Below are 16589 nucleotides of genomic sequence, written 5' to 3' on the forward strand. Positions count from 1 at the left end.
TATGGTGGTATGATCATCAGGGACCCAGTCTCTTTTAGTTGTGTAACCCTATCATCCTCAACCTGTGACTTCTACCTGCTTGAGTGTCAGCCATCACTTTGACTTGCTGACCAGTGGAAAAGAAGAAGGGATGAAAATGGACATGGTTCTCCCTTCAAGAATAGTTCCTGAACTTTGCAAGTACTATTTCTGCTTATGTCCAGTGTATTAGAATTTATGGCTTCACTTAACTGCAGGGAGGGCTGGAAAACTTCTTTATTTCAGGCAGCCATGTACCCAGTTAAAAATCAAGGGTTTGCTTCCAAGAAAAAGAAAGCAAATAGGCATTGGGAGACTACTTGTAGTCTCTTAATTTTCCAGGCTAAGAACCAGATTCCAAATTCTTTTAGGTTATGGAACTTATTTCTTCAAACTTTAGTTATCCTGATAATAATAATAAATATACTAAACAATAATAAACTATATAAATAAAATATAATTAAAATGTATGCTTCTGTTTTTGTATTTTTTAAAATGTCACATAGACTTACGACTAGTAGCTAAAGCTTATGATGTGGAATAGACCAGTGTTGATGTCAGTGTCTAAAATTTGAATATAAGATCAATAGATTCAGAAGCTAGAGAAGTTATAGTATGATAAAGACCATATTTTACCTAGGCAGCTTTGGATGTAGTTTTTCTGTATGAGTTATTCTACAACTTATTATATGTAAACTGTAAGATTTATAGAGGGCAGAAGTAGAATGCCCCATTCCTGAAGGCACTAGCATTTCTGCCAGGCCCATCTTAGCAAGAAAAAGAATATATCTTGATCTTATTTATTTCTGGCTCTCTTACTCTTCTTTCTTTCTTTTTTAAGATTTATGTATTATTTATTTATTTTATTACTTATTTTTGGCTGTGTCGGGTCTTAGTTGAGGCATGTGGGATCTTTTGTTGCAGTGCGCGGGCCTCTTTCTAGCTGTGGCATGCGGGTTTTCTCTTCTCTAGTTGTGGCGCAGAGGCTCCAGGGTGCGTGGGCTCCAGAGCAATGTGGGCTCTGTAGTTTGCGGCACGCAGGCTCTCTTGTTGACGCGCACGAGCTCAGTAGTTGTGGCGTGCGGGCCTAGTTGCCCCGCGGCATGTGGGATCTTAGTTTCCTGACCAAGGATCTAACCCGCGTCCCCTGTGTTGGAAGGTGGATTCTTTACCACTGGACCACCAGGGAAGTCCCTCTCTCACTTTTTTTTTTTTCAATATAAATTATTTTATTTTATTTTTGGCTGTGTTGGGTCTTCATTGCTGCTTGCGGGCTTTCTCTAGTTGCAGCGAGCGGGGGCTACTCTTCGTTGCAGTGCACGGACTTCTCATTGTGGTGGCTTCTCTTGTTGCGGAGCACGGGCTCTAGGCACGTGGGCTTCAGTAGTTGCAGCACGAGGGCTCAGTAGTTGTGGCTCACAGACTCTAGAGTTCAGGCTCAGTAGTTGTGGCACACAGGCTTAGTTGCTCTGCGGCATGTGGAATCTTCCCGGACCAGGGCTTGAACCCGTTTCCCCTGCATTGGCAGGCGGACTCCTGACCACTGAGCCGCCAGGGAAGCCAGCCTCTCTCACTTTTCTTAAGTGTGGTTTATCATTTTCTCCTCTCTGGGTCACATCCAGCTTTGTCCATTGTATGTGCTGCTCACAGTGCACTTTATACCTGGTGAACTGTGTCACACAGTTGACCTCTTAGCATAAACTTTCTCACTCTCCTTTTGTCCCTCTTCACTTCTGGCAATATTAAAGAACACTTTCCATTCTGTATTTCTCCTGATAAGAATTTCAGATAGAGATATGTGCTGTTTATTTGTTTAAAACTGTACTTGTTTGTTGTCCTAGTGCTTTAAAAAATAATCTTCATGAGAGCCTTGCTAGGTTTTGTTCACCACTGAACCCCCCCATGCCTAGTCTGCTGTGAGAAAACAGTTGTTCTTGAATAATGAATACATAGCCTGTTCTGGCTACTGATTTTGGGGGATGAGGACTCGGTAGGGAAAGGGTAAAGGCATTTTTTAATCTATAAAACTCTAGAAGTCTTTCCACAAGAAGAAATAATCTTAGTGTATTGAACTGAAATCTTTTGGAGAGGAGCCAGCTGTGTTGTAACGTTAACCATCTTCAAATGTCAAATTGGTTTGCGTTGCCTGACACATAGCCTTTTTTTTTTTTTTTTTTTTTTTTTTTGCGGTACGCAGGCCTCTCACTGTTGTGGCCTCTCCCATTGCGGAGCACAGGCTCCGGACGCGCAGGCTTAGCGGCCATGGCTCACGAGCCCAGCCACTCCGCGACATGTGGGATCTTCATGGACCGGGGCACGAACCCATGTCCCCTGCATCGGCAGGTGGACTCTCAACCACTGCGCCACCAGGGAAGCCCCACATAGCCTTTTGATGGGACAAAACATGAAGTTGGAACTTTCTTAAAAAATCTAGACATGCCTGCTATTCTGTGTGCTAGAAACCTCAAGATGCTTCCTGACACTGCTCAAGGCTCTCCCCTTTTTAATGTGTTTTTTTCCCCAGTTTTTCTTATAAAGAGGAGAAATTTTCAATTACATGATCACTTATCTTGGTTATTTTGGTGGTCTTCAAACAAATATAAGGGATGCCTTTTAATACATTGGATGGTGTATCTTAGGTCTTGAGAGTGTTTCAAGGCATCCAAGGGTTAAGTCTCTGTTATATTTCCAGGGCACACAGGTCTGACCAGGAGGGTTTCTTCATGGCCAGAGGCTGTGCCTTTGTAGCACTTGATAGTACCTCTAGCTGGGATAGTGTTAGAGACCCGCTGGCTTTGTCTTCTCCCAAACTCCTGGATTACCAGAGATTTCTGCGCTGTGCAGAGATCATTCCCTCATTCTCTATATGTATCTGTTGCAATGGCAACCATGATATTACAGCTCAGCAGATGTTGCTTCCTCAGTATGGACTAATTTAATGTGGGCACATCTTCCATGTGAAAAGCCATCCCTTGTTTTTATTAGGGGCTGAAGTTTGATAATTCTGTTATTTGCATGTGAGAATGAGTAGATCTAAGAGTTAGGAGGACTTCCCTGGTGGCGCAGTGGTTAAGAATCCACCTGCCAATGCAGGGGACACGAGTTCAAACCCTGGTCTGGGAATATCCCACATGCCGCGGAGCAACTAAGCCCATGTGCCACAACTACTGAAGCCTGTGCGCCTAGAGCCCGTGCTCCGCAACAGGAGAAACCGCCGCAGTGAGAAGCCCACGCACTGCAACGAAGAGTAGCCCCTGCTCACCGCAACTAGAGAAAGCCCGGGCACAGCAATGAAGACCCAACACAACCAAAAATTAATTAATTAATTAATTAAAAGAGTTAGGGATCCAACTTGTTCTAGTGGACCTTTTCTGACTTGAAACTTCCATTGTTAGTCTTGTAGCTTCTGTCAGAGTGGCAGTGGGTCTCTAGCTTTTTGACTAAGAAATAAAGAATGGTGGGTGGTTACTTCTGCTAAAATGGCAGTTGAACAATGAGTGTTCAGAAGTCTGGCAGCTTTGTATTTTATTCATCTTTTCAAGGCCCTGTTTCTGCAGAAAGTATGTTAGCAGGATTCTCTGAAGTGTCTGAGCCCAGAACACTGAAGCCAGAGAGGCTAATAGAGACCACCTTCAAGAGAGCTAAGATTCTTGGGTGGGAGGTAGTAGGTAAAGAGCCAGGAGAAATAATCTCTTTTCAATGGTGAGGCCAGAAGAATAGCTGCTGGTTCTTTGGGGGATGCCTGGGGAATATTGTGCAGCCTTTGTGGTAGGCTCAGCAGTGTGGCCTACTTGTGGGCCTCATCTGCTCTCTTGGCTGTTCCTGCTACCTCCAGTCGTCAGCTCTGTAAGAAAAAGAAATGAGAGAGAAATGGTTTGAACATTATTCAGCAAACAAAGCAAAATAAGAAGCTGTATATTCTCCACATTGATTTTAGCAACTTGCTTTTTCTTCCCCTACGGTGACTCAGTTTAGAGACCTAGACAATGAAGCATGAGTATATGTTGAATTTAGGGTCCACTTTTCCCAGAAGAAAAGAGCCAGGGGATCTAGAACAATAGTCATCTTAGAATATGAAAGAATAAAATGGAGGTTATAGAAACCGGAATTCTGAAAGGAATTCTGAGGATATCAGTAAGATATGTTCAAACCTAATTTTCTAATTCCACTAAAAACTAGATGGTATCTTTCTTTGGAAATAAGTAATTGAATAATCAGGGAAATCTTAACTAAACTGAGGTCTCTATAAACATTGGCTGAAACGTTGTTCTAAAACATACAAAATTATAACAAACTGAAAGTTTCAAAAATATTTGCATTTTAGTGGTTCACAGTTGTTTGATTATTCTAAGCACTGTTAACTGGAGCTTGTCAATTGTTTCTTTATGGTAAGATATTTGTGGTGAGGGACTTTGCTGAGTGCCCCATCTGCCTGGCAGTCTCAGTCTTTGTAATAGGACCTCATCTTCTCACAAGGAACGAAAAGACTTTTGGCTGTTTTGATTATTTATTTGTTTGTTTGTTTATGTTTTCCCTCTTTGTTTTTGACTCAAATGACTCTTAGAATAGAAGTCTCTCATAGATCCCCTGGTAGATGAGTCTATCCATCCTAAGTCTTCCAGGACCTAAGTTAATGAAATCATCTCCAAGACTGCAGATCACTGATTTTCTTTCACAATGATAGAGGCATTTTATGGGATCTTACTTTAAAATATACAAAAGAATGGCAGGGAATGGTGGTGGAGTGGGTGGAATATATTCTCAGCACCAGATGCCTGTGTCGTCAGCGCCTGTGTTGTGTTTCTGGAACAGAGACCTTACTTCCACCATCTCTGAGCCTGGTGAGTAGGGCCCAGTGAAACACAGGTCAGCCATACTGCTTCAAAGAGCACAAATAAGGTTTTAGTTTTTAGCAAGAGGTAGGTTGTGTCCTCTTAGGAAATGACAGTTAAACTGGTCAGGCAGTAAACAGTGTTATTAAGTAGCATTTTAGAAAACATGTTTGTTGTGCTTTTGTCTGGAGAAGAAAAGATATCCAGATAAGTAGCCGCCCAGAGGGCAGTGTCTCCTTGCTCCTCAATCTTTTTTTTTTTTTTAACATCTTTATTGGAGTGTAATTGCTTTACAAGTGAATCAGCTATACATATACATATATCCTCATATCTCCTCCCTCTTGCGTCTCCCTCCCACCCTCCCTATCCCACCCCTCTAGGTGGTCACAGAGCAGCGAGCTGATCTCCCTGTGCTATGCGGCAGCTTCCCACTAGCTATTTTACATCTGGTAGTGTATATATGTCCATGCCACTCTCTCACTTTGTCCCAGCTTACCCTTCCCCCTCCCCATATCCTCAAGTCCATTCTCTACATCTGCGTCTTTATTCCTGTCCTGCCCCTAGGTTCTTCATAACCAATTTTTTTCTTTTTGGTTCCATATGTACGTGTTAGCATACAGTATTTGTTTTTCTCTTTCTGACTTACTTCACTCTGTATGACAGACTCTAGGTCCATCCACCTCCCTACAAATAACTCAATTTCATTTCTTTTTATGGCTGAGTAATATTCCATTGTATATATGTGTCACATCTTCTTTATCCATTCATCTGTCAGTGGACACTTAGGTTGCTTCCATGTCCTGGCTATTGTAAATAGAGCTGCAGTGAACATTGTGGTACGTGACTCTTTTTGAATTGTGGTTTTCTCAGGGTATATGCCCAGTAGTGGGATTGCTGGGTCGTATGGTAGTTCTATTTTTGCTCCTCAGTATTAATTGGACCCTCAAGTGCTATTTTGTTTCTGGTGAAGTTTCCATCAGGTGGCTGCCCTCCTGGTGGCTCAGAGGGCAACTCAGCTTCTGTTGGGTGAAAGGCCATTCTAAGCAGAGGGTACATGGCAGTCAGTGGACCAAGCTAGAGTGGTTGTCAGTGGACCAAGCTAGAGGTGTCACAGAGCCTTCTGTGTACTTCCTTCAGGATTTTTGGCCTCTACTTCCCTCCTTCCTTCCTTTCCTTTTCTCTTTCTGTCTCATTCTGGTTTTGGCCTTTGGGGATACTGAGTTTTACAAGATGTTTGAACTGTAACTTATCCTTGTACCAGAAGGAATGAGCCTAGCTGCTATGCAAAAGAGTTCTATAAAAACTACCCTTTTATACTGAGGGGAATGACATATGGTCAACCCTCCATATGCACAGGTTCTGCATCTGCAGATACAGAAGGCCAGCTATACTGCACCATTTTACTTTGTTTTATTTTTTGTATAAATTTATTTATTTTATTTATTTTTGGCTGCATTGGGTCTTCGTTGCTGCACACGGGCTTTTCTCTAGTTGCAGTGAGCGGGGGCTACTCTTCCTTGTGGTGCACGGGCTTATTGCTGTGGCTTCTCTTGTGGAGAATGGGCTCTAGGCACACGGGCTTCAGTAGTTTTGGTTCGCGGGCTCTAGAGCACAAGCTCAGTAGTTGTGGCTCACGGACTTAGTTGCTCTGCGGCATGTGGGATCTTCCCAGACCAGGTCCCGAACCCCTGTCTCCTGCATTGGCAGGCGGATTCTTAACCACTGCGCCACCAGGGAAGCCCTACTAGAGGCTTTTAGATGAGACTTCAGCATCCTTGGATTTTGGTATCTGTGGGGGTCCTGGAACCAATCTCCCACAGTTACCAAGAGATACATCTGTTTTAAACCTGTTATTTTGTTCCTCTTGCTTTACTCTTTCAGCAGGTCCATTTGATTGTTGTTGGTGTTGAAATTCCTGGTAATGTACTTACTAGCAGCCCTCTTTGTCTTAGACACAGCACCTAAAGTAATTGTAGGTACTTTAAGAACATAAAGAGCACCTTGAGCAGGCCAGTTGGAGGATTGGCAGTGCTATCAAGAAACAGAGTCTTTATGGCAGTCTCTCTAAAAACTCCCTGTGGGGCCATTGCCTGTAAATTTCTTTAGACTTGCCTTGTGCACCTTTTCATCAGAAACCACCTGTTTTTTTTTTTTTTTTTTTTTGGCTGTGTTGGGTCTTTGTTGCTGCACGCAGACTTTCTCTACTTGTGGCGAGCGGGGCCTACTCTTCACTGTGGTGCACAGGCTTCTCATTGCGGTGGCTTCTCTTGTGTAGCATGGGCTCTAGGCGCACGTGCTTCAGTAGTTGCAGCACGTGGGCTTACTAGTTGCGGCACGCGGGCTTCAGTAGAGAAGCCACCTCTTTGGTGTGGCAAGTATTATGAGTTGACTGACACCTTGGAAGTTTAAAAACAAAGAAAAGCAATGTGATGAAAAGAAAACCTGACATTCAGTCCCATATAAGTTGCTAACTAGCTCTATAATCTTGGGCAGGGTGCTCCATGTATCTCAGCCATACTTTCCCATGTGGAAGTAGGTATTATTTATGTCCTATTGTGAGGATTTATCAAGATGACATTTGTGAAGAATGCCTTTATAAACTGTAATTGCTTTGTGAATAAAGATTACTATCTCTGATAGACAGTACCAGTTCTCAGCCACCAGTAACTTGATTCTCCCATCCTGTGTTTGGAAGAAGCACAAATCTGCAAAGAGGGCTTGCTCATTTTTCAGCGTGAGTTGTATTCACAAGGCTCACATACTTTCCCCCTGCCTTTGATCCTGTCTGTCTCCCTCTCTCTCCATATTTGAATGGGGTGATCTTTTATGCCACACAGCAATCATATTCTCAATACAGAGTATAACTGTGACTCTGCTTGTGGGAGATCTTCAGAAAAGATGCAAAGCTGCTGGCCAGAAACGTTCTTTCCTTTCCATTTTCTCTTGTACCTCCCCAGTACCTTAAGAATCCTTGAGCTTGGTTATAAACCAGCTGGAAGTTACGATAGAGTCTCAATTCTCTGACCCAAGTCCTTTTCACAGGTTAACAGTCACAAAATGGAGTTATGAAGTCTCCAAGAGCAGCAGATGAAAAGGGAAATGGAAATGTGAATGTTGAATTTAGCAGCCCTCAGACCCAGAATATGCTACTCTCTAGTGTCCCTGAGGTGGAGAGTAAGGACTCGCTTTGCTCTTCAGGAGTGTGATTATCTCTCGCTGCTTGCAGCTTTTTCACATTAAGACCCTTTGAAATATACTAAGGGACGCATATATGTGACTTTGTCAAGTGAGAGCTTTGGGCTTGGGAGGATTCTAGCAGGTTTTAATCTAATTTACGCCTAATCTAACACGACTGAGAAAGGGGGTGTCTTTGGTTTTACTTTCAAATATATGGTGGTACATCTTTAGAAGCCAGATGTGGTTAATCAGACTTGTCTTCATGGTACCTTTGCTTCAAGTGGCTTAATAAATAACCCAATAATTCAAATGATGAATAAAAATTCTAGTGTGTGAAGGTGGTGGGTAATAGACAATTAAAAGTGGTCATCCGGGCTTCCCTGGTGGCGCAGTGGTTAAGAGTCCGCCTGCTGATGCAGGGGACACGGGTTCGTGCCCCGGTCTGGGAAGATCCCACATGCCGCGGAGCGGCTAGGCCTGTGAGCCGCTGAGCCTGCGCGTCCAGAGACTGTGCTCCGCAACGGGAGAGGCCACAACAGTGAGAGGCCCGCGTACCGCAAAAAAAAAAAAAAGTGGTCAACCAAAAAGTTACAAAATCATCCTACCCACTTATTAATACAACTCCCCACAGGTTGTTTCCTTAGGAGACACTGGCATATCTTTATGAAATCTGAACAAAAGACCTGACAGGAATGGGGAGGAGTACAGTATAAGTCACGCCTGTGCTTGGTACATCTGGGCAGCTGCTGTATAACACCTGGGGAATCAAATCATAAATCAACCTGATTGTTCTTATTCGAGTTTTTTATGTCTGTTTATTCTTTTTTTCTTAGAATTTTTTAAAAAACATATTTATTTATTGATTTGTTTTGGGCTGCATCGGGTCTTAGTTGTAGTACGTGGGATTCTCCACTGCAACACACAGGCTCCTCATTGCGGGGCATGGGCTTCTCTCTAGTTGTGATGCATGGGCTCAGTAGTTGTGGGGCGTGGGCTTAGTTGCCCCGAGGCAGTGGGATTTTAGTTCCCCCACCAGGGATCAAACCTGTGTCCCCTGAATTGGAAGGCAGATTCTTAACCATTGGACCACCAGGGAAGTCCCGTGTCTGTTTATTCTTATTAAAACAGTTGGCTCCTGGGCTTCCCTGGTGGCACAGTGGTTAAGAATCTGCCTGCCAATGCAGGACACATGGGTTCGAGCCCTTGTCTGGGAGGATCCCACATGCCGCGGAGCAAATAAGCCCGTGCGCCACAACTACTGAGCCTGCACTCTAGAGCCTTCGAGCCACAGCTACTGAAGCCCGCGTGCCTAGAGCCCGTGCTCCACAACAAGAGAGGCCACCGCAATGAGAAGACCCCATGCAGCCATAAATAAATTTATAAAAAATCAATTCGCTCTGTTCTTCAATAGTGATGGGTTTAACAGCCATTTTGTATTCTTTAGCAGTGGTGTCTGGTAGCCTCATGTCTAACCATGTGCAGATTGAAAAGAAAGGGCCGCCTTAGTTGTAGGGGGCTCTGAGGAATAAGAAATCAGTGGTTAGGACTCTGCACTTCCGTTGCAGGGGGTACGGGTTCAATCCCTGGTCCGAGAACTAGGATCCTGAAAGCCTCGTGGTGCTGCCAAAAAAAAAAAAAGAAATCATGCATGCCATTGTAACACATGAATTGAAGGTAATCTTCTCAAATTGATATGCTGTGAGTACTCCTAGCAGGGCGAGTTCCCTAGCTTCGACAGAAAGTCATCAACAGCTTCTGGAACATCATATTTGTTATCTGATAAGTATAACGTGCTCCTTGCCTTAGGAATTCCTGAGTCTACTGATGCCTCCCAGTGGTACAATCAGAATTTGCAATTGACTGCAATTCACAGTAGTACCTTGTTCTGATGGCACTGTTCACTGTTCAAATAGCAACCCCCATGTTTTATGGACTGGGTGTACAGGTGTACACGACAGCAGTACCTTCCTCTAGAGCCGCTGTGTGCTAAAGCACTCCAGTCTTCCAGGGATAGTTGGATCCATTCAGTCTTTTTTTCGTTCCATAACTGCTTATTAAGCTCCTTTTCTGTACCAAGTACTGAGCTTGGTACTGATAATAAAAGACCAGCAAGATTTAGCCTGGTTGATCAGATTTGGCCCAGCATTTGAAAACTAACACTAAGCACTGTCATAAAGATACAGGTTCTGACATGCAGTGACCATTCCCTTATGAAAGCTTAGTCTTTCAGTAGATTGAAATGGAGTGTGAAGTATTATCACCTGACAAGCAAGTAAGATGAAGTGAGTAGCTAATCTGATGAATGAGTGACTAGTCCTTTTCTAGCACTTAGGGCTCGAAATACAGGTATTGAGCCCTAACTATATCCCATGCTAAGCACTTGACATGTATTAATTTACTTAATCTTCATAACCACCTTATGAAGTAGGTACTGTTATTCCTACTTTACAAATGAGGAAACTGAAGCGCAGAGAAGTTAAGGACCTTGCTGATGAAGGTCATGGAGTGGAGTCAGGATGCAAGTTTAGGGAACCTGACCCAGAGTCCATATTCTTAAATGACATGATATACTGCATCTGGGTGGAAGGGTATCATTTTGACCAACCTCCTGTATAGGTAGAGCTTGGCAGAGTGATAATCCCCCGACCCTCCCTGTCTGCAGAGCTTTTTCTCTTTCCTGGATTGGCTCCTAGAGCAGATTACCTATCCCTAAGAGTGAGCAGGAGTTGCCAAATGCAGCAGGCAGTCCCTTATCTACAGCCCCAGAAGTGAATCTGCCTCTCCCTTTCACCAGCTGGGTAACCTTACCTCTCTGAGCATGTTTCGTCATCTGTAAAATGGAGATAATGATCATGGGATCATTTAGGGGTTAAATGAGATAACATACTTAACAGTTTCTGGCTCTGAGTAAGCACTTAAAAAATGTTAGCAAATTTTTATTATCATTGTCCTCTAGCCTTGAGAACAAACCATGAAACAGTTTCTCAGAGACCAGATTCTAGGACTTAGGTAGGTGGGCAGGTTTTTTTTTGTTTTGTTTTGTTTTCACAAGACAATAATTTTATTCTATGTATTTCTCTTGACTCTTTTGGTGTGAAAAGCAGAGAGGTAAAGCATTATTTGACAGATGTATGGATTCAAGCAAGAAACTGAGGTCCAATTGCAAAGAAATGCCTTGTATAACTCAGAGCCCTGTCTGAGGAGACACAGAGGACCCTAGAGGGCGGAGAATGAACACAGCGCAGGGGCTAGTTCCAGAGTCGCATCCTCGGTTAGTTCACTTGCAAGTGTGGGTGAGGGTCCCTTGTCAGTAGGCAGAGATTTTTTTTTCCTCTGCTCTAACACATATCTGCTGTCCAGTGTTTATTAAACAAAATTTATTTTTTTCTTGATGTGAAAGAATTCGTGTCTTGTCCAAAATGCAGAGGCAAAGGAGCTCTGTAACTGCAGGCTTGTTGAACCCCTTTTCCCACCTGTTCTGGTGCCAGGCTTTCCCAAAGTGCTTATTTGCCAATGATTGCTCCTCAGTTCTCATGGCCAGCTCACTCTGAAGGCTCCAAGCCACAGTGATGCTGCTGCCACCACCGCCACTACCACCACTGCTGCCACCACCAGCCATTCAGTTTCCTGCTCTAAGGATGTGACCTGCCGTGAAGCTTTCACATTCCTCTTTTCTTCCTGTCTTCGGTGTTGTACCTCTTTCTTTTGGTGCTTTTGCCATGCAGCAGTATTGCAAAAAAAGTTTTCAGGCACCAAAGTTAAGAGCCCTTACTACCTCACCAAGGGGATTTGAGTTAGCCATGGAAAAGAAGATAATTGAGAGGGCTCCTGTGCCTCTGTGCTTCAGAAGGAAAGAGTTTGCTTCTTGACAGTGTGCCAGCTCCCTAGCCAGGTGGGGGACGTGCTGGGACTACATGACCTCTGGAGGAGTAGACTGGGCCTAACCTGCCCAAAGACAGCGCCCCAACCCACAGGAGCCAAGGCTGAAGACTGATTTCACCTTCTCCCATTCCCTTTCCCTAAGCTTAAGCTTGCTCTGCCACACTGTCCCAAGTCTGTGGCTTATAACAGCCATTTCCTTTTGCTGATGAATAAGCCCACTCTTTGTAAAATGTTTCAACTTAGGGACTGGAAAGGCTCTCTGTGCTTTCCTGTCTCTTTGTTTCTCCAAAGGTTAATGTTAATGGCTTCTGTCTTTGTCTTTACAGGGAACTCTAATGATCCATGACAAAGAGGTCACCCTTGAGTATGTACCAAGCCTGGATTTTTGGTACTGCAAACAGGTAAGTGCCAAGAATTCCTCTCCTTAGAAGTAAGGATCCAGCATCACAGCTCCTCCATGTCTACAGGAATGCTGCCTGGTGTAGTATGCATTGCCAAGGGCAAAGCTCTTCTTCCTTGGTTCACTTCAGATGAACTGGAGGTCAGGGCAAGATCATCTATAATTTCTGCTTCCCAGCTACTGCCTGTGGCCATAGAGGGTTCTGGGTCTGTAGTTGGAGACCTTTTCCCAAGGACATATGCCATGCTTTCTGTTGATTACAAACTGAAAGAAAAACAGTCCCTTGACTTATAACCTCTCCCCAGTTACCCTTCCTGGGGTAAAGAGGATTTATTAGTGTTTGGAATGATGTATATAAAGAGGCTGGTTCTGTGAGAGATACACATTTTTTTTGGATATTCAGGGGTTTCCAAGGATATAGAACTTTAGGTACCATGGTATTTTTCCTCTCTTCAACTTCGTATTGTTCTTGAATGGCATATATAAAGATTTTAGGCTCTACTCTTTTTTTTTTTTTTTTGTTTGCGATACGTAGGCCTCTCACGTTGCGGAGCACAGGCTCCGGACGCGCAGGCTCAGCGGCCATGGCTCACGGGCCCAGCCGCTCCGCGGCATGTGGGATCTTCCCGGACTGGGGCACGAACCCGTGTCCCCTGCATTGGCAGGCGGACTCTCAACCACTGCGCCACCAGGGAAGCCCCAGGCTATACTCTTTTTAGAAGTCCAGTTTGATTGCAAATGAGCATGAAAATATATTTTGTCATTTTTCATTGCTACTGTTTAGTTTCAAAAATAAATTTGAAAAATCTATATAAAGTTTCTGAACCAAGATTCATTAAAAGTGTTGTAGAACTTGATAAAATTAAGTAAAAGTTTTAGCTTTACATTTTTGAATACAATTTGAATAGCTGTGATTGTCATTGACCAAAGTATTCATAGTTCATGGATGTAGTACCTTAAGCTGTCAATTTAGGAAAACATTTAACTATCTTTTAAAAGGTGGTGAAATACACATAACATTAAATTTACCATTTTAACCATTTTAAAGCATATAATTCAGTAGCCTTAAGTACATTCACAATGAAGTGCAATCATCAACACTGTCTAATTCTAGAACTTTTTCATCATCCTAAAAGGAAACCCCATATCTATTAAACAGTCTCTCCCCATTCCCCTTTCCCTCAGTTTCTGGAAACCACTATTACTATTCTGTTTTTTATCTCTATGAATGTGCCTATTCTGAACATTTCATGTAAGTAGAACCATATATTATGTGACCTTTTGTGTCTGCCTTCTTTCACTTAGCATGTTTTCAAGGTTCATCCATGTTATAGTGTGTATCAGTACTGCATTTATTTTTATGGCTGAATAATATTATATGGATATACCACATCTTGTTTATCTGTTCATCAGTTGATGGACATTTGAGTTGTTTCTACTTCTTGGCTATTGAGAATAAGACTGCTATGAATATTCATGTGCAAATTTTTGTTTGAAAACCTGTTTTCAGTTCTTTTGGAAGTGCCCAGGAGTAGAATTGTTGGGTCATATGGTACTTTTCATTTTTTAACTCTTTGAGGAACCAATAAACTGTTTTCCACAGACAGCAGCTGCACCATTTTGCATTCCCTCCAGCAGTGTCTGAGGGTTCCAATTTCTCCACATCCTTGCCAACATTTGTTATATTCCTTTTTTTTTTTGATAGTAGCCATCAAACTATTTCACAACCACCAGTGGGTATGAAATAGTATCTCATCATCATGATTATGATGATGATTTGCATTCCCCTAATGACTAATGATGTTGAGCATCTTTTCTTGTGTTTGTAGCCACTAGTATATCTTCTTTGGAAAAACGTTTATTCAAGTCCATTTTTGATTAGGTTGTCTTTTTTTTTTTTTTTTTTTGAGTGTAGTTGATTTACAATGTTGTGTTAGTTTCAGGTGTACAGGAAAGTGAATCAGTTATACATATATTTATATCCACTCTTTTTTAGATTCTTTTCCCATATAGGCCATTACAGAGTATTGAGTAGAGTTCCCTGTGCTATACAGTGTAGGTCCTTATTAGTTAATCTGTTTTATATATAGTAGTGTGTGTATGTCAATCCCAATCTTCCAATATATCCCTCCCCTCTGTCTTCTTGTTAATTTGTAAGAGTTCTTGGGAATTCCCTGGTGGTCCAGTGGTTAGGACTTGGTGCTTTGACTGCAGTGGCAATCCTTGGTCGGAGAACTAAGATCCCACAAGCTGTGCAGTGTGGCCAAAAAAAAAGAAAAAGAAAAAGTTGTAAGAGTTCTTTATATTTTCTGGATGTTTATCCCTTATCAGATACGTGATTTGCAAATATTTTCTCCCATTCTGTGTGTTGTCTTTCACTTGCTTGATAGTGTCCTTTGATACACAAGGTTTTAATTTTGATAAAGTCTAATTCATCTATTTTTTTTCTTTTTTAAAAAAAATTTATTTATATATTTATTTATTTTGGGCTGTGTTGGGTCTTCGTTGCTGTGCACGGTCTTTCTCTAGTTGCAGTGAACGGGGGCTGCTCTTCATTGGGATGCGCGGACTTCTCATTGCGGTGGCTTCTCTTGTTACAGAGCGCGGGCTTCAGTAGTTGTGTCTCACGGGCTCTAGAGTGCAGGCTCAGTAGTTGTGGTGCACGGGCTTAGGTGCTCCACGGCATGTGGGATCTTCCTGGACCAGGGCTCAAACCTGTGTCTCCTGCATTGGCAGGCGGATTCTTAACCACTGCACCACCAGGGAAGCCCCTATTTTTTTTTCTTTTATTGCTTGTCCTTTGGTGTCATGAAACCATTGCCAAAGCCAAGGTCTTGAAGACTTATCCGTATGTTTTCTTCTAAGAAATTTATAGTTTTGGCTTTTATATTTAGACCTTTGGTCTATTTTGAGTTAATTTTTGTTCCAGGTATGAGGTAAGGGTCCAGTTTCATTCTTTGGAATGTGGATATTCAGTTTTCCCAGCACCATTTGTTGAATTAACTATTATTTCCCCGTTGAATGGTTTTGGTACTCTTGTTGGAAATCATTTGACCATAGATGTATAGGTTTATTTCTGTAGACTCTCAGTTTTATTCTGTTGATCTATATTTTTATCCTTATGCCAGTACCACACTGTTTTTGTGTTTTTGGCTGCGTTGGGTCGTCGTTGCTGCGCATGGGCCCTCTCCAGTTGCAGCGAGCAGGGGCACTCTTGGCTGTGGTGCGGTGGCTTTGCCTGTTGTGGCACACAGGCTCTAGGCACGCGGTCCTCAGCAGTTGCAGCATGTGGGCTCAGTAGTTGTGGCTCATGAGGGCTCAGTAGTTGTGGCTCGTGAGAGCTCAGTAGTTGTGGCACACGGGCCCAGCTGCTCCACGGCATGTGGGATCTTCCCAGACCAGGGCTTGAACCCGCGTCCCCCGCATTGGCAGGCATATTCTTAACCACTGCGCCACCAGGGAAACCCACCACACTGTTTTGATTACTGTAACTCTTTAGTAAGTTTTGCAGTCGGGAAGTGTGAGTCCTTCGATTTTGTTCTTCTTTTTCAAAACTGTTTTGGCTACTCAGGGTCCCTTGCAATTTCATATACATTTGAGGATTGCTTTTCCATTTCTGCAAAAAAGGCCATTAGAATTTTGAGAACATTTTGCATTTTAATAGTGACTGCCTCTACGTCTTAGAATTATGAGTGATTTTCCCCTGTCTCTTAAACTTTCCATTATTAGCTATAATGCACACGTATTGTTTATTTTATAATCAAGAGATGGAGGGAGCTAGCATTAAAGGGAAAGTTTTGAACTCTATTTTCTGTTAACCAGCAGACAAAAATGTTAATATCTGACATCAGAATTATGTAGCTGTTGCCAAGGCTGTTGCTTGAAAGAACAGAATAGCTTGGTTAAATTGTTCCCTAAAATGGCAGGCCACTTGTTCAGCTGTTTCAGAGATCCTTTGTAATTTTTGTGCTTTTCTGGAAGAGTTGAGGTGCCAACCCTGCATATGTGATCTTTGGCCTGATGTGAAATGCACTGACTTTTAAAAAAATTCATAGCAGTATTACTCATAATAACCAAAAAGTAGAAGCAACCCAAATGCCCATCAACTGATGAATGGATAAACAAAATGTGGTATAGCCATACAGTGGAATGCTATTTAGCAGTAAAAAGGAATGAAGTACTGATAGGTGCTACAACATGAATGAACTGGGAAAAGACTATGCCAGACGCAAAAGATTAATTCTATAGGACTGGGGGTGAGAATGGGAGATGACTCCACC

The 16589-nt window shown here is 42.7% G+C and overlaps 1 protein-coding gene across 3 annotated transcripts in view; it reads left to right on the forward strand.

Annotated features, from left to right (window-relative positions):
* RBM6 (RNA binding motif protein 6) overlaps nucleotides 1-16589 on the forward strand; it is a 106974-nt gene that overhangs the window by 72250 nt on the left and 18135 nt on the right. For 2 of the 3 annotated variants that reach the window (XM_067754477.1, XM_067754480.1), the window contains one exon: nucleotides 12236-12310. In XM_067754477.1, the coding sequence (XP_067610578.1) occupies nucleotides 12236-12310 (75 nt within the window). Of the gene's footprint in view, nucleotides 1-11131; nucleotides 11299-12235; nucleotides 12311-16589 lie in introns of all 3 variants that reach the window. The other variant, XM_067754478.1, reaches the window with a different exon arrangement.

Source organism: Pseudorca crassidens, chromosome 10, assembly GCF_039906515.1.
Source record: "Pseudorca crassidens isolate mPseCra1 chromosome 10, mPseCra1.hap1, whole genome shotgun sequence".
In the NCBI taxonomy this organism is placed as follows: domain Eukaryota; kingdom Metazoa; phylum Chordata; class Mammalia; order Artiodactyla; family Delphinidae; genus Pseudorca; species Pseudorca crassidens.